Source organism: Blennius ocellaris (assembly GCF_963422515.1).
Source record: "Blennius ocellaris genome assembly, chromosome: 3".
NCBI classification, from domain to species: Eukaryota; Metazoa; Chordata; class Actinopteri; order Blenniiformes; family Blenniidae; genus Blennius; species Blennius ocellaris.
This window is the reverse complement of record NC_137652.1, coordinates 31,946,681-31,964,270: the sequence shown is the minus strand read 5'-3', so window position 1 is coordinate 31,964,270 and position 17,590 is coordinate 31,946,681. Positions and strand designations below refer to the sequence as shown.

The 17,590-nt window shown below is 44.3% G+C and overlaps 1 protein-coding gene across 7 annotated transcripts in view; it reads left to right on the top strand.

Annotated features, from left to right (window-relative positions):
* Window positions 1-17,590, top strand: part of pnpla6 (patatin-like phospholipase domain containing 6) — a 54,718-nt gene that overhangs the window by 21,812 nt on the left and 15,316 nt on the right. For 5 of the 7 annotated variants that reach the window (XM_080520302.1, XM_080520303.1, XM_080520298.1 and 2 more), the window contains 18 exons: window positions 2,770-2,905; window positions 3,069-3,140; window positions 9,444-9,544; window positions 11,478-11,657; window positions 12,037-12,114; window positions 12,282-12,487; window positions 12,679-12,810; window positions 12,934-13,057; window positions 13,302-13,415; window positions 13,494-13,569; window positions 13,706-13,855; window positions 14,001-14,064; window positions 14,260-14,428; window positions 14,816-14,998; window positions 15,078-15,196; window positions 15,335-15,491; window positions 15,646-15,762; window positions 15,899-15,968. In XM_080520302.1, coding sequence (XP_080376428.1) covers window positions 2,770-2,905; window positions 3,069-3,140; window positions 9,444-9,544; window positions 11,478-11,657; window positions 12,037-12,114; window positions 12,282-12,487; window positions 12,679-12,810; window positions 12,934-13,057; window positions 13,302-13,415; window positions 13,494-13,569; window positions 13,706-13,855; window positions 14,001-14,064; window positions 14,260-14,428; window positions 14,816-14,998; window positions 15,078-15,196; window positions 15,335-15,491; window positions 15,646-15,762; window positions 15,899-15,968 — 2,248 coding nt within the window. The remainder of the gene's footprint in view (window positions 1-2,769; window positions 2,906-3,068; window positions 3,141-9,443; window positions 9,545-11,477; window positions 11,658-12,036; window positions 12,115-12,281; window positions 12,488-12,678; window positions 12,811-12,933; window positions 13,058-13,301; window positions 13,416-13,493; window positions 13,570-13,705; window positions 13,856-14,000; window positions 14,065-14,259; window positions 14,429-14,815; window positions 14,999-15,077; window positions 15,197-15,334; window positions 15,492-15,645; window positions 15,763-15,898; window positions 15,969-17,590) is intronic. The other 2 variants (XM_080520304.1, XM_080520300.1) reach the window with 1 other exon arrangement.

Genomic DNA, 17,590 nt, shown 5'->3' with positions numbered 1-17,590 from the left:
AGAGAGAGAGAGAGAGAGAGCTTCCAAACATCAATACGATTCAGGAGCTAGCAAAAGAAAGAAAAAGTCCAAACAAGAAGAGGCTCGTGCTTCACTTGAAGGTGGGATGTTGTTGAAATAAAAAAGATTGTTCCACTTTTGATCTATAAAGTTCTTGTTCCACTGTTGATAGAGGCTGTTCATTTGATTCGTTAGAAATTACATTTATTATTATTATTATCATTATTATTATTAATAGTAGTAGTAGTAGTAGTAGTAGTATTATTAGTATTATTATGTTATTGGAAGGGGGCCCCAAAATAAAATCCTGCTTAGGGCCCCCACTTGGCCAGGGGACACCGCCGCCTGCCCTTCAGGAGCCCGATGGTGCGCTCCACAATACTATAGATTCTAGGTCCTCTCCTCTGTGCCTTGTGGGTGAGGAAAAGGGGTGAGCAGCCACCGCTTGAGGGTTAGGGTTCTACACTGTCGCCTGCAAGGTCGTGAACGGGTTAAACACTACTACAACATTGCAAGTCTCAGGATTTCCACATGAATTCTCCGTACCTAGAAGCCACCCATCACGTACAGCCTCCAGTCTGCGCCCAACACTGCTATATGGGCTATATGATATAGGATGTTACACTGCATTCATATCAGTGGAAACATCATTTGTTGTCTTACTATTGTCTTAATCATATGTTTCCCGTGTGCACTCCAGGGAGTATGTTTGTTTATTCATTGTAGAAATTTTATTTTTTACTATCCACTTCTTGCAAATAAACTGTCCATATATGAGGTCATATAACTATTTATTTTACACAGTTTCTCCCGTTTCTTTCTTCTGCCATCAGTGGCGCAGTTTCTCCTTCCCCCAGTTCTGTGGTACGCCTGGGTCAGAGTTGGCGTGGAGGACCGCACATTTTCCCCTCAAGTTCTCTTTTTATAAATCCCACGGTTTGCGTAGAGAGTGGCGTACGCATTCTTTTGTGCGTACGCAACGTTTATAAATGAGGCCCCTGGTGCCCTGGGAGAGGGAGAGGAGCCGCCGTGCCGCCTCCCCCTTCTTTACCGGCTGATCGAATGTCTTTTCCAGCTCCTCGGTAAAGCGGGCCCAGGTCTGGATAACCGATGAGTTGTGGCTCCAGAGGGCCGTCACCCACCGAGCCGCCTTTCCCCGCAGGAGGTTGGTGGTGTAGGCGATCTTGGCCCGGTCGGAGGGATATTTGGAGGGCTGGAGGTTGAAGACGAGGCGGCACTTCAGCAGGAACTGGTCACAGGAGCCCGGTTCCCCGGCGTATGGTTCTGGTGGGGGAACGAAGGGCTCCTTGGTGGGAGAGGAGTCTGCCAGGGTCTGTGGGGAGGAGGTGGCGCCGGGATCGGTCACAGGTGCGTCTGTAGGAGTCGGCTGGACCAGCCGCCGATGAAGGTCTTGAACGGACGCAGCGAGCTTCTGCAGCAAACGTTCGTGCCAACCAAGTAGCCCCCCCCTGGGCGGAGAGGGCTTCTTCCACCGCGTTGAGGTCCGCTGGGTTCATCTTATTGGCCAGAAGATTCTGTTACGGCTGAGAGCCGGTGCGTGGGGCTTGAACCCAGAAGCAGACCAGGTGCAATTTGTAGTGGTTTTATTGTGAACCAGGACCGGGAGGAAGTGGAGACTCCAGGATGCAGAGTACGCAGGCGGAAGGACGACAGCAGGGAGGTTCTGCACGGCGAGGAAGCTGGGCGAGGACGCTTGTGGAGGAAGCCGTGGAATGCCTTCACACATGTTACTCAGGGGCGACCGTGGCTCAGGTGGTAGAGTGGTCGTCTTTCGGAGTGAGAGGTCGGAGGTTCGATCCCAGTCTACACCGGTCTATGTGTGGAAGTGTCCTTGGGCAAGACACTGAACCCTAAATTGCTCCCAGTGGTCGACTAGCGCCTTGCATGGCAGCTCTGTCCCATTGGTGTGTGAATGTGAGCGTGAATGGGTGAGTGAGCTGATATGTAAAGTGCTTTGGGACTGCACTCAGTGTGGTTAGAAGGCGCTATATAAATCTAGACCATTTACCATTTTACTCCGACAAGGGACACAATCTTCTGGCACCGGACCCGCCTCCCTGCAGGGCTTAAGATGTGGGAGTAATCAATCAGTTGATTACCTGCAGGAGCGTCAAAGAAGGCGGATCCGGTGCTGGAGCGAGGTGTGGATCCTCACAAAAAACCACACAACCAAAACCAATATATAAAATAGACCCTGTTGCTGATGAGAAAAAAACAACTCAAATAAAAACTACACACAATTGAAACAATAAATAGGCTAAAGTATAAAGTCTCTGTAAACAGAATTGCACTTCAATATATATTAAACATTAAGCTCAGACATAAAGATATTTAACAGTCAAAACATCCAGTACAGTTAGGACCTTTGTAAACAAAAAGCACAATTTCTTTTTTTTCCCAGCTGGGTAAACTGCAACGGCTGGTTGTGTTTCAGGTGAAGGTGCATGTTTGTCGTGTTGCCGCATTTAGCACAAACTGTTTTGAAACAAATGCGACATACCGGCTCAGTTATGTTCTGTATTGCACTGCGGTCATTTGGCTTAAATCCAAAGTGTTCCCACACGTCAGTTGTTACTTTCGGCAACAAAAGTAGCAACTACCATAGATGACCTCTGAAATAAAGCTGCTGGACCAGAGGTTTTCACTGTGTGATGATCCTCCATGTAAACTCCTCTACTAGACAATATTAACATGTGAAGCAGTGGTTGCGTTTATGATTTCAATGTATTTCTTGCCTTTGTTTAATAGGAAATGCACCCTTCGCGCCTGCCGCCTCCGTCACCCCATCCGACCCGCACCAGTCCTGTCCGCCATGGCAAACGCTTTGGCAGCCTGACGGTGTCTGAGGAACATAGGGAAGCTGCCATTCAGGGAGATGCTACAGGTACTGTAGAATTACACAAATAAAACAAGTCGTTTGTGTCAGAGTGGAGAAATTGAAACCTCAACTTTATGTTGGTTTTCACTTACGCAACAATATTGCTGTTTGTCATAATTCTGTGTAGTTTTTTTGACTGTAAAATGATATTGATTTAAATCTTTGACAGGAGCAGAGCAGGGAAAAGACGGAACAGTGCCAACGCTTAGTCGGACAATCTCCATGCCTGTGGATATTGCTGGTGAGGGAATTTTTTCTTCTTCTTTCAATTATCGTTCTCTGCACAAAATAAGTAGTTGCTCTGTTCTGCATTTAATCTTTTGCCTTTTGTTTTGCCTGTCATGTTAAAATATTTTTGTCAGTTACGTTTTCAATTAGTCAGGATGTTTCACTCATTGCCTGAATAAGTTTTGAATTCACTGTTGCTCTGAGAGGCAATTAAATAAACAAGTAAAACTGTCTTAATCATTCGCATGTAAACATGTTTACACAGAATATTGTGACCACAAGGACACATATATTGAGTTGTAATAGCAAAGTTAGGTATGTAAAGTCAAGCATAACAGAATTAATCACTCTGACTCCGTAATGTCCCCACTGATGGACATAAACAGCCAAAGTCATCAAGTCAAATAGGTGAAATCTCAGAGTTGTTTTTTTTTTTCAAGAATTTGAAACTGCTTTTCAGACTCAATGTACTAAGGATGTTGCACAAATTTGCTTTACTGTTATTGTTTATAGTTAAAAAAAGAAAAGCTGAGGAGCCACTAGGGGCGCATACCAAGATGGCAGCATAGAGCAGAGCTCCCAAGTCGATTAGGTGAATTATCCCCCAAAACTTAGATAAAACTTGAAAAACACGAATATTTGATCAACGCGAAATGAGCGGGGGACGAGGAAGGAAAGGTTCAAGGAAGAAAACCATGTCCAATGACCCAGAAGAATCCGACCACGAGGTCGAACTAACGGAAGTGGAAAACGTGAGTGCCGAACAGCCTCAGTTACTAATGGAGAGCCTCAACGTTGTTACAATGGAAATACGAAACTTCAAGAAAGAGATGAAGGAGGATCTTAAGAAATTCGGAGATGACTTCAAAGCAGAAGTTAGACGAGAATTCGCCGGGTTCAAAGAGGAAATTAATAAATAAATTGAACGAAATGCCGAAGAAATTAAACAGCAGCGGAAGGATATTGACGAGCTGCAGGAGCGGGTGACTGAGTCGGAAGAGTGGAGTGTGGAGGCCAAACATGCAATCCTCACGTTGTTACAACAACAAAAGAAACTACAGGAAAAGTTGACCGAGGTGGAGGGACACGAAGACGCTGCACCTTGAGGATTTATAATGTCATTGAAAAGGACGGCGAATCCGTGCCTGAGCTGGTGGATGCGCTTCTTCACCGGGAGCTCGGGTTACCGGAGGGTTCCGAGCTGCATATTCAACGTGCGCACAGGAGCTTCGGCAGGAAGCCGCCATCGGGAGCGTCTCCGAGGTCACTAGTGGTTCATTTCCTGAAATACGAGACAAAAGAGGATATTCTGGCCAAAGCATGGAAAAAGAATATTGAAATCGACGGGAGACGTATATTCTTTGACCACGATTATCCGACGGAGGTGATGAGGAAGCGCAAATCATATGCAGCGATTAAAAAGATCCTCCACGGAAAGAAGATCCACTTTCAAACACCGCTGGATAAGATGAGAGTCCACTGGCCGGAAGGACCAAAGGTATACAACAACGGCGAGGACGTGCTGCAGGACATGAGGAAGCAAGGGATGGAGACACCTGAAAGACGTAGCCACGCGGCCGACACCGGAGCGTCGCTCGAGGAGCGCCTGCAGAGAGCGTTTCCATGGCGACGCGTCGGAGAGAAACGGGAGAGGAGCGGAGCTGCTGTGGCCTCAGAGGATCTCGGTCAAGACGCGGGAAACCGAGCAAAGGAAAGACTACAAGAGTTTAAAAGATAAAGCAGGGATATCTACCTGGATAACAGAGAAAAGGTTGGGTTTCTTTTTTCTTGTTTTTGTTTTATTCACTGAACCTTTTGTGTTTTGGACAATAATCGACAGAGAGAGCTACTAAATTGATAAACTGTTGGACTTGTCTGGTGGCATGGGAGGACCTATGTTAGGTCTTCCTCCGAACACTAGGGGGGGCCCTTTTTTGTTTGCAGAAGGTCATCCCCCACTCCCACCAACGGGGAGACTGGGCCGGTGTTGTGGAGTTCAGGTTTTGTGTTTGCCCTTTTTGTGTTCCTGGGGCTGTGTTTTTTGATATTGTTGATAATGTTACAGTTGAGGGGCTGATGATCATTTCAAGGGATTCAAATGATGCAACATAGAGATATAAAAGTGGTGTCATTAAATGTTAATGGGTTGAAGAATGTCAAAAAAAGAGATAAAACTCTAACCAAGCTCAGAAAGGAAAAGATGCAGGTCCTTTTCCTTCAGGAGACGCATTTGTCACGGGAGGAGCATGCTAAGTTAAAAAAGTTAGGCTATAAGAACTCGTTCGCCAGCTCATTTGGAGAAAATCCTAGGAGAGGAGTGGCGATGTTGATTTCTAATGCTCTGGGGTTTGAAATGATCAAAGAAATAAACGACAAAGAAGGGAGATATGTCATGGTCAAGGGTACTCTGGAAAACGAACTGGTTCCACTGTTTAATGTGTATGCACCCCCAGAATGTGGGAAAACATTCTATAAAACAATATTCAATCTTTTGAACCCTGAAACTGAAGGGACATTGATATGTGGAGGGGATTTTAATGTGCTACTGGATTATAGGTTGGATACGACAAGTGCAAAAGGAAGCAAAAATAAAATGAGTAGTTATGTAAACATGTTAGTGTCAGAGATGGATATGCTGGATGTATGGAGGGAACTCCACCCACTTGATCAGATTATACCCACTACTCAGTCCCTCATGCATGTACTCCAGGATTGATTATTTTTTATTGAATAAGAGTGATATACACAGAATAAAGGCGTGTCGGATAGGGGTAGCAGATATATCAGATCACAGTGCAGTTTATCTAAAAATTAATTTGAATAATAAGAGGAAAAATACAATATGGAGACTCAACGAAGGTATTCTAAACAATAAGGGACTGATTACAGAATTGAAGGGAGAAATGAAGAGATACAGAGAAGAAAATGATAATGGAGAAGTAGATCCGACAATTTTATGGGACGCCCTGAAGGCCGTGATGAGAGGGAAGCTGATATCATACACAGCTTTTAAAAAAACCCAGATTAGAGACGTATCAAAATCAAATTGGTAAATAAAAAGAATTGGAACATCAACATAAACAGTCAAAGGACTCAGATGTATTTACTGAGATTCAGGAAGTAAGGAAAGAAATAGATGATATACTGTTAGAAGAGGTGGAAAGGAAAGCAAGGTTTTGTAAACTAACGTACTATGAGGGAGGAGCAAGAGCCACAAAAAACATTGCCAGACGTATAAGGAAACAGCAAGCTTCAACAAACGTACATAAAATAAGGGATCCAGCCACAAATGTAATTATATATAAACCGGAAGAAATAGAGAAGGTTTTTGAGGAATATTATAGTAAACTGTGTTCACGGCGTGCCTCTGTAGGAGGAGAACAGCTGACAGAGCTCTTAGAAGGATTGGATTTGCCATCTATAGGCGCAAAACAAAATAAGATGCTGACTTCAGAAATCACACGAAAAGAAATAGAAGAAGCAATTAGCCGGGCAAAACCGGGGAAATCACCTGGAGCAGATGGATTTGGGGCCTCATTTTATAAAAAGTTCAAGGGGGAGTCAAGTCAGTATTTACATGACTCATTCAATTGTACCCTCAAGTCAGGTAAGACCCCTCCCTCATGGAAGGAGACCATCATCTCCATAATACCAAAGGAGGGCAAGGATAGAGAATCTGCAGTAACTATAGACCCATATCACTCTGAAATGTGGATTACAAGCTGGAATGTTATGGTGGATTTTCAGGATTCAAAATTAATGTTAAAAAAACACAGATTTTGACGATAAATGACTCAGCATCGCAAGAACTAAAGGATGTATATAAGCTCAAATAGGATGCTAAAATATTAAAATACCTGGTTGTCAACATTACGAACAGAATAGACAAGCTATATGAAGCAAATTACACAAAAGTGAACCATGATATTAGGAGGGACCTGGACATATGGTCGGCTATTTGTTTGGATTTCAGCTCAAGAATAGAGATAATTAAGATGAACATTTTACCGAGACTTCTGTATCTGTTCCAATCTTTGCCGGTGATAATCCCACAAAAACAGTTCATGGAATGGGACTGGATATATTTTGGTATTGATAAGTGGATATCAAGGTTCATATGGAGAGTGTTGGAATTCGTACCCGTGTTCCCCTGAATTCCTGCGTGTTCGTTTGATCCGGGAGAGATCAGAAAGAGCGTTAATTTCTTCAATAATGTATTTAATAATCACACAAACAAGAGATTACAAAAATGCATATCAGATTATACAATGCTACAAAATTCCATATATCAGAGTTTACATAATACGAGCTCGGACCGTTCTTCCTTGCAGACCCAAGTATATAGGCTGGGTTTACAGTGAAGAAGGGCCCCGTTGCAACACGTGGTTCATATTTATACATCTGCATATGACACCTCAACCTCACATTGGTCAGTTCCTCATGATGTATGCGTTGCTATGGTGACGTTGTTATTCCTTTGTCTCCAAAACTGCTTTAAACTGGTTCTTCTCAGAGCTTGACGTTCCGTGGGACCAAAGTGACCTCTGACCTCTTATCTGTTCCAATCTTACCTTCAACCATACTTTTGCAACGTGGGGCGCTGAGGAGACATGCCAACCAACTAGGAAAACCTTGAACATTTAGTTTTTCCCCAACTTGAGCAGTGGGAGGAATCCCAGCTGTGTAGGAAGATGAGTGAATACAATGTGTTCAGTTGTCCCACAGAAATCAAATGTTTAACTTGTATATTCCTTCAAGAGGGAAGAAACCTAGGATTGGTTATAAAACCCTGCAGCTGCCTAAAGAGAAAGGAGGTCTTGCGCTGCCAAATCTGAAAGAATATTTCTATGCAGCACAAATCCGACCTCTGGTGTTTTGGTGCAACAATGCCTTTGTCGCAAGATAGAAAGATCTAGAACTGGGCACTATGGACACAGAGGTACGGAACGTAATAGCACACAAAGGACTGTTGAGAAAACTGGGTAATAAATTGGATATAATAACTAAAACTACAGTAGAAATTTGGAATGAAGTGGTGGAAAAGTATAAATTGGAGGAGGAGATAAAGAGCTGAGTTGGTTTGCATTTGACCACAGGTTGAAACCAGGAATCAAACAAACAAACAAAGGAATCACAGCAATATGGACCATAATGGAACGGGGGAAGCTGCAGAGTTTTGAGAGACTCAAGGACAAATTTGGACTAAAGGAAAATGAACGCTATGGATAACTACAACTAAAACACTATTTGGAGAAGGAGATCAGGATTGATAAGGATCAAGGAATAGTGGAGATATTCCAGAAAGCTTATGAAGGGAAAAAGTGTAGAGTGATCTCAGCTTTATACCCAAACCTGGTGTGGTCTCTATATATTAAAGAAAAATGGGAAAGAGAGCTAAATGAACAAATAACAAGAGGAATGGTTTGTTATGTGTAAATCACAGTCCACGGCCACCAGCTCCAGGGTTTGGCGGGAATTTAGTTGGAAAAATATTGTTAGATTTTTCATAACTCCAAAAATAAGGACAAAAGTGGTGTCAGCACAACAACCATGTTGGAGACAGTGTGGACACGTTGATGCAGATCACACATATATTTTGGTCCTGTCACAAACTACAGGTGTGTTGGGAACAAATATGGCAGAGTTTACAAAAAGTAATAGGATATCAGAACTTGTAAGATGCTGTATTTGGGAAACATAACTCATAATGTGATACAAAGAGAAGACGTTTAAGATACTACTAACAGCAAGCAAGAAAGTGATTACCAGAATGTGGTACAAAGTGGAGCCGCCGACCCGGAGCAGTGGTTACGGGTTGTTGAGGAAATATTTGTAATGGAGAGACTCACTCACAAACTAAGATTACAGGAGTCTCAATTTGAAGAAAAGTGGGAAAAATGGACTGATTTCAGGAGGACAGAAGAGGACAGAGAGGACAGAGAGGACAGAGAGGACACCGCCACCACTGGACAATAGAGATAGATTTTGTATATTTGTTTTGCCCTGACACTGTAACTGTGAAAACTGAAAAATTTCAATAAAAATTAAGTAAAAAAAGAAAAGCTCCCATCAAAATTTAAGTCACTGCATAATTTCTATAATTTCTGACAGAAAAGCTAATGAACTAGTTTCATAGAGCCATTGAGCAAGTCTGCAGAAAGAAGCTTTTATTGTTGAATTTTACCAGGTGCAAACAGGCTCTCTCACTCCTGTACATTTCAGATGGATCACTTTCTGGTGTAGTGAAGTTTTCTTTCTAAAACACAGAACAAAAGCTTTCAAACACGTTATTGATATGCAAATATTGTTTTTGCAGGTATACAGAAAAGTCTGAGATCTGATTTTGACATGGCGTACGAAAGAGGAAGGATTTCCGTCTCCGCTGAAGATGGAAACACTCCTCCCACTTTTACTCGGGTCAGTATAAATCTTCCACAAAAATAAGAGAAGGTTCACGTTCTTGATTCACCAAAATAAAAATCAGTAATTGCAGAATCCATAGTGATGCGAGAGTGACATTTGCGAATAAAGAGTAGGTGTGGTAAATATACCTATGAGCTAGCGTGAGGGTGTTTGGGGGGGCTGTGTTTCCTGACCGCTGGCCTCCAGCCGGGCTCGTGCTGGGCCATGCGGGTCTTAGACTCTGCTCTTCGGCCGTCGGGTGGGGTGGGGGGGGGGCTTCCTGCCGGGTCCTCTTGTGGTGCCTTGTCGGGGTGGGTGTTGGTCCCCGTGTTCCTGCCGCTGGGCAGCGGTAGAACACCCGGGCCCCCCCTACCCCTCAATTTTAAACCACACCTTAGACACACACATTGCACCACCTCTTCAAAACACAAATACACACATCCACATGCACCCAACACCCCACAGGGTGGAGGGGGGGGTGGGGGCTCCCCCCAGCACCTCCCGCTGTGGTCCCACCGTGTTCCGGGGTGAGTGCGGCTGGAGTACGGGGGGCACGCTCTCTCAGGTGTGGCGCTCCCGGGGGGGCTGGGTAGTGGTTCTCCCTCCCGATTCATGGTGGGATTGGTGGGGAATGAGATCTTGTAGGGGCCTGGTGGGGGCCTGGGGAGTGGGGGGCACCCCCCTCCCAACCAAATAAATGTACGTGTGTGTGTAAGCGTATATGTGTGTGTATACGTATGCTTAGGTGTGTGTGTGTGTGTGTGGGTTGGGATGAGGGGATGGGCTTGTGGTGAGGGGGGGGGGGGGGGGGGGGTGGAATTGGGGCTCCTGGGGGTTGGATGGTGGCTGTACTCCGGCCGGGCCCAGCTGGGCCTTCGCTCTTCCTGGTCTGGTTGGGGGGGGCTGGTCTGGGGCCTTCTCTGTCCCGCCGGGTTGGGGGGGGGGGGGGTAGTGGGGGGGTTGCGCTGCGGCGGGCTCCGCTGCTGGGATTGGGGGGGCTCCCTGCTCGCGTGGCCTTGGGGCCTTGCTCCAGCCGGTCCTGGCTTGGCGGCTCGGGTTGGGGCCTGGTGCTCTGCGCTCTTTATCCTTCTCCTGTGGGCCCCTCTGGCCTGGGGGGGTCCTCTTTGCACTCTCCGTCTGGTGCCTTCCAGGTTGGGGCGTGGCTCTCCGGGGGGGTTTGTCGGGGCCTCCCCGTGTCCGGGGGGCTGCCAGAGTGGCGGCGTCTGGCCCTGGTGGCCTCGGGCCCCAGGGTGGTACTGTGGGCCCCCCCACAACAGTTTCAATCACAGCCAGTGGACAAACCACACACACGAATGCACGCACGCACTTCCACTCCTCATCTATGAGATTTGCTGCTGATTTTTCTTATTTTCTGCTGTTGTTCTTTCAATGATCAAAATCATGTATTTGTTCTTTGTTTTGCGTCGTGGCTCTGACTCTGGTTTCTGCAAAGTTTCTCCCTGTTGGGGGAGTTTTTTCTTTCCACAGTCGCAAATAAACCTGCTTGCTCATGTGGATATGTTGGGCTTTTCTATTTTCTCTGTAAAAGCACATAGGAATGACTGCATTGTATTTAAAAATGTTTTTTTTAATTAAAAAAAATTCAGTGTGTTAGAAAGTCGTGGGGCTGGAGTGGAGCCTGCCTATTGGCCAAGGCTGGGAACCTTCACGTTGAGTACCACAGTCCATAACACGGCAAATGTAGAGACCCACACTCAAGCATCAAGCTCAGACTTGAACCTGGGACTTTCTCCTTGTGAATTGATTGTGGTAACATTTCAAACCCGGGCATCTCTATAGCAAACATTTTAGCAAAGTGTAATTAAAATGAAGTGAAGCCATGTTGGAGATATTGGCCCTTCAATGGTTAGCTCAGTGATCATTCTATTGTATATGTGTTCTTTTAATAGCAATGGTAAGCTGTAACAGCATGTATATATATTCACAGTCAGTTTCTCAGGACCAACGTGAGCGGAAGGTGACAGTAGAGGAAGTTCCATCTGGGATTTACCTGTATCCAGAGGAAGAGTCGGCTGTGGACAATATCTTTACCCCAGTGTCCAGTCGATCCAATGCAGCTCTATTTGAGGAAGCTCAGAAAGAAGTCCTCAAACTCATGAGGATTGAGGTTTGTTTTATTGTGTTTATTTGTTGTTGTATTGTACTCAGCCATCTGTTTCATATGACGGCGTTTCTGATCTGTCGAGTAGATAAGAACACCAGTCTCAGCCAATAATCCGACAAGCTGTGAAGGTGGAGTAACAGAACAAATTCACTGTGTTGTGGGAAGATGTTCACTTTTTGATACAGTACATGGTACATCCTCCCTGTGTGTATTTCACTAGGTATTGCTATTTACTCATTGAACATTTCATGTCAGATGATCTAAAAGTTGCATCATGGTTTTTAGTCAAACTGCACACAGGAGACTGTACATACATTGCTTTCCAATAATTGTTCAGTGCTTCACTTGATTTGTTTTGACTGTTGGGTTTTCTCTTGTCCAGGATCCATCCCTGTTAAATGGAAGAGTGACTCTGCACCATGCGAAGGCTGGAGCTGTCTTAGCAAGGCAGGGAGACCAGGTACTTCACACACAACACACTGGACCTACTTTCTGAAAAGTTGTCCATGTTAATATGTACTTTTCCCCAAAAAGCTGGAAGCGTCCTATGATACAAAAGCCATCAATATCTCATTTCTGCTTTGTAAAAAAATATGAAGAAATTAAAAACGGTTTATTCATTCGAAGGACGTCAGCCTGCACTTCGTCCTGTCGGGTTGTTTGCACGTTTATCAGCGGATGATTAACAAGCAGGAAGCTGTGTGCTTGTTTGTGACACACCCGGGAGAGATGGTGGGCCAGCTCGCTGTGCTCACTGGAGAACCTCTTATCTTCACCATCAAAGCTGTGCGAGACTGTACCTACCTGAAGATCTCCAAGTCAGACTTCTATGAGTGAGTTCATCGTCTTTACTGTCATCAAACTTTATACGAGCATATATTGTTTAATTACCTATGGCTAATTATATTTTTGAAAATTCATACGGCATTGATTTGTCTTAAATTGACAGTTTTTCTCTTGGTATTTTGCAAGAATGAGCTCTTGAATTGACCCTGCTTGTCGTGCCGTTTGCTGCCCCCTGCAGGATCATGAGGGAGCAGCCCAGTGTGGTCCTGAGTGTGGCCCACACGGTCGCCATCCGAATGTCTGCTTTTGTCAGACAGATGGACTTTGCTATAGACTGGATGGCTGTCGAAGCTGGTAGAGCCCTCTACAGGTACTTTCAGCCCATTCTCAGATTTGTTTTGTTTGCCTGACATGTTTGAATATCACATCTTTTTTATTTCGTTAATTTGCAATAGTTTATGCATGATATGCATTTTTTCTCTCACATGTACAGACAGGATGACAAGTCAGACTGCACTTACATTGTTCTGAATGGACGTTTGCGTTCAGTCATCCGCAAGGCAAACGGCAAGAAGGAACTGGTTGGGGAGTATGGAAGAGGAGACCTTATCGGTGTGGTGAGAAAAATACTTTTTTCCTGAGTGGAATAAACCTCAGCTCAATTAAGTTGAAAATAATTTAGCAGTTAAGAGAACTTTATAAGTGGGAGTGGTGAAGTGTCTGCATAATATTATTTGTTATGTACTTTGAGTGCCTTTTACCAAGATATCAAGTTAGTTTGATTTAGACATCTTTCATAAAGATTCTTTAAAGTAACAAATAGCCGTCAACACAATAACTTGTGTTTTCTTCATTTGTTAGGTGGAGGCTTTGACCAGGCAGCCGAGGGCCACCACAGTCCACGCTGTGAGAGACACAGAGCTGGTTAAACTGCCCGAGGGAACACTCAACAACATTAAAAGACGATATCCACAGGTTTGAGGCTTTATCAAGGAACGTTTGGCAGGAATTCTGCATGCTGTGTGGCACCAAGGTTTATTTCTTTGTATTCAGGTGGTGACAAGGTTGATCCACTTGTTGGGTCAGAAGATTCTGGGGAACCTGCAGCAGGGTCGTGGGCCATTCTCAGGTTAGATGGATTTTAGGATGGTGTTGATATACACTTTTTCCCTCCACCTTTGTGGGTCCAGCTTCTTTCTCTGTTTACACATTATTATTATTATTATTATTATTATTTTTGTTGTTGTTGTTGTTATCTTTTCAAGGTTCAGCCCTCAGTCTGCCCAGTATGGCGACAAGTGCCGATGTCACCAACCCTGCAAGCAACCTCTCCACTGTGGCCGTGCTGCCTGTGTGCGATGAAGTGCCAATCAATGCGTTCAACCTGGAGCTCAGCCATGCCCTCAGTGCCATTGGTACCCTCACTCATTTTCTCTTTGGTCAATGTCCCCTGTGATTACTGGATTTTTCTCTTGTTCTAAACTCATTTAATATGTTGAAGAGAAGCAGACAGTTTCTTGGATTCTTACATGTGGTGCCTCCTCTGTCTGACCCCTGCAGGGCCCACCCTGTTATTGACCAGTGACATCATAAGGGAGCGTCTGGGTGTTTCAGCTTTGGACAGGTCAGTCTGATCATTAAAGGTTCATCTGAGTATGTTATTCCCATTTTATCCTAACCTCTGTTGGTCGCTGTAATTGTGACCAATCTGCTGCATGAAGTTGATGGAGTTGTATTTCCTTCTTGCTGTTCGTTTCTCATGAATACAGTTTTTATTTCCGACTCGTCCTCATTCATGCTTCTCTTCTCTGTCCATTAGCATTCACGAGTATCGTCTCTCTGGTTGGCTGGCTCAGCAGGAGGACATTAATCGGATTGTTCTATACCAGACTGACAACAGCATGACTCCGTGGACTCAGCGCTGCATTCGCCAGGCTGACTGCATCCTCATAGTGGGCCTTGGGGACCAGGAACCTGCCCTGGGAGAAGTAAGTGTGTGTGTGTGTGTGTGTGTGTGTGTGTGCGTGTGTGTGTGTGTGTGTGCGTGTGCGTGTGCGTGTGCGTGTGTGTGTGTGCGTGCGTGTGTGCGTGTGCGTGTGCGTGTGTGCAGCATGAGGAAGTTGTCTTGTCTAAAAGAAAATAGAGAATGCTCAGCAAACGGCCCATATTCAACATCGGCCATCATTTCCGGAAGCCTTTTTCTTGTTTTCAAACTGACGTCTATTCAACTGCTGCTGTGAGGAGAGGGAATACTGTCTGACTAACAAGGGGCGGCTGCATGACATTTAATCAGCCTTACATATGTTTAATTTGGAGAAACAGATAAGAATGGAGAATAATGTCACATTTGAAGTCATTTCTTGTTTGGCCTGCAGTTGGAGCAGATGCTGGAGAACACAGCAGTCCGGGCTCTGAAGCAGCTGGTCCTTCTGCACAAAGAGGACGGGCCGGGACCCTCCAGGACAGTGGAATGGCTCAACATGCGCAGCTGGTGCTCAGGACATCTTCACCTCAAATGTCCCCGCAGGGTGTTTTCCAGGCGAAGTCCCAGCAAACTGGTGTGAAATCTTCTGCTCAGTTTCTGGTTTTTTTCTTCATTCTGTGAAATACCATCATTTGTGCTGTAAAACTTTGCAGAGGGACGTTTATGAGAAGGTGTTTGAGAAAACAGCAGACAGACACAGTGACTTCTCTCGGCTGGCCCGAGTGCTTACTGGAAATAGCATCGCCCTGGTGCTGGGAGGAGGCGGAGCAAGGTGAGCAGAAGCAACATGCACTAATCCTTCAGTTTACCATAGTTTGTGTGTTTCTCCAGAACAGAGATGTAGTCGGAAAACCACAGTTTGTGTTTTGTTTACCTGGCCGTTGTTAATCAGTTATGCTTCTTTGTGTAGAGGCTGCTCTCATGTGGGTGTGATAAAGGCTATGGAAGAAGCAGGGATTCCTATTGACATAGTGGGCGGGACATCGATTGGTTCATTCATTGGTGCTTTATATGCTGAGGAGAGGAGCGCCGTTCGAACCAAGCAGAGAGCCAGAGAGTGGTCCAAGGTGATGATGTGCTCCTGTAAACAAATCATTTCGAAATCATCGTACATCCTTTACAATGTTGTAAATATCTGCTCATCTTTCCTTTTTAAATGAGAATAACTTTGCAACTTGCATGACATATTCAACTCTTTTCTCTGTCTTTGTTGTGAAACAGGCCATGAATTCAGTCTTTAAAACTGTGCTAGATCTTACCTATCCCATCACCTCCATGTTCTCTGGCTCTGCCTTCAACACCAGCATCTATAAAGTGTTCCAGGACAAGCAAGCTGAGGTGAGTAAACCAAACCGTCACAGTGGATTTCTGCAGCATGCTCCCCGCCACTTTTTTGAATTGGGCAACAGAAATTATTCAAAGGTTCTTTGTATAGCTCTACAGTTTATGCAAAATGAAAACTTTGTGTCCCCAGGACCTGTGGCTGCCATATTTCAACGTCACCACTGACATCACAGCCTCGGCCATGCGTGTTCATCAGGATGGTGAGTGACTGCTGAGCTGCCTGCTGGGCCAACAGCCCTCCCTACTGTATTACTACATTGACAGGCTCTTATTTTTTTAAGTTTAGACAAGTTCAAGCAAGCTTTGTTACTTTAGTACAATATATATTGCACATTTATTAGGTTCCTTTTAGCCCATAGCGGTACACAAGACATAGAAAGTAAAGGGACTGAGCAGTTACTTAAGTGTTTCTAAGCACTTCACTCAACTTAATCCAATTAATTATTTGAACTAACATGTGAAGTTGGCTCTGTTATTGATATGATTCAAATGTGATTAAAGTAGCGGTTTGCAACAAGTGAAATGGCACAGCAAATACTGCATTGGTCCTTATATAAGGCATACCGAATTTTATCACAGTTTAATATAATGCCCAAAGTAGTACCCACAATATAAGTACCCAAAATATAACGGATGAATGCATTGTTCTACAAGTGCCTGCACTGCATGTTGTAGTACGTCTGGTTAAGACGGAATCAATCTTTGTTCTCAAACTAAGCCAAAGGTAGTTTCTAGTATGCACTTAAAGTGCATTGAGTCTCCATGTCAGCTGAATGATGTGTCCAATCGGAAGTTGACGAGTCTTCACTCTGTGGACTTCTGTGGGGAAAGTAACTATTTATTCTCAAAACTCCTATTTCCTCTGCATAAGCATGTCACTTTTAACCTTGATTGGACAACTTAGTTATTATCAGATCAGCGTCGATACAAAACACTTTGATTTCTATGCATGGGTCTGTCAACTAAAGATGTGTTCCGTTTGACTTGCACAAAAAAGATGCACCATCACGCACTTGTGCTCAGGTTGATTTCTGTGATGTGAAATGTTCTCATGTCAAGAAACTCTACAAATCCAGCGCCAATTTTCTCTCGATTTCTCTAATTTGGGACGTGCTAACCATTGAATCACACCAATTTTAGCATACTTTTAAAAAAAAAAATTCTTTTTTAACAAAGCCAGCTAATTGATTACGGAAGAGTATCAGAAATGTTCCGTTGCAGTGGATTGCTGGATTTGAGGAGGTTTTGAGAAATGTTTGGCTTTTTGCAGAGAGGCACCGAACGCTCATGTGCTCATCTTGGCATGTGGATGAATGAACTAACAGCTGGAGCAAAGCCTGTTCATTCACTCTGTCTGTCTGTCCTTTCTTTCTGTCTGTCTGTCCTTTCTGTCTGTCCTTTCTTTCTTTCTGTCTGTCCTTTCTTTCTTTCTGTCTGTCTGTCCTTTCTGTCTGTCCTTTCTTTCTTTCTGTCTGTCCTTTCTGTCTGTCCTTTCTTTCTTTCTGTCTGTCCTTTCTGTCTGTCCTTTCTTTCTTTCTGTCTGTCCTTTCTGTCTGTCCTTCTTTCTTTGTCTGTCCTTTCTTTCTGTCCTTTCTTTCTTTCTGTCTGTCCTTTCTGTGTGTCCTTTCTTTCTTTCTGTCTGTCCTTTCTTTCTTTCTTTCTTTCTTTCTTTCTTTCTTTCTTTCTTTCTTTCTGTCTGTCCTTTCTGTCTGTCCTTTCTTTCTTTCTGTCTATCCTTTCTGTCTGTCCTTTCTGTGTGTCCTTTCTTTCTTTCTGTCTGTCCTTTCTGTCTGTCTGTCCTTTCTTTCTTTCTGTCTGTCCT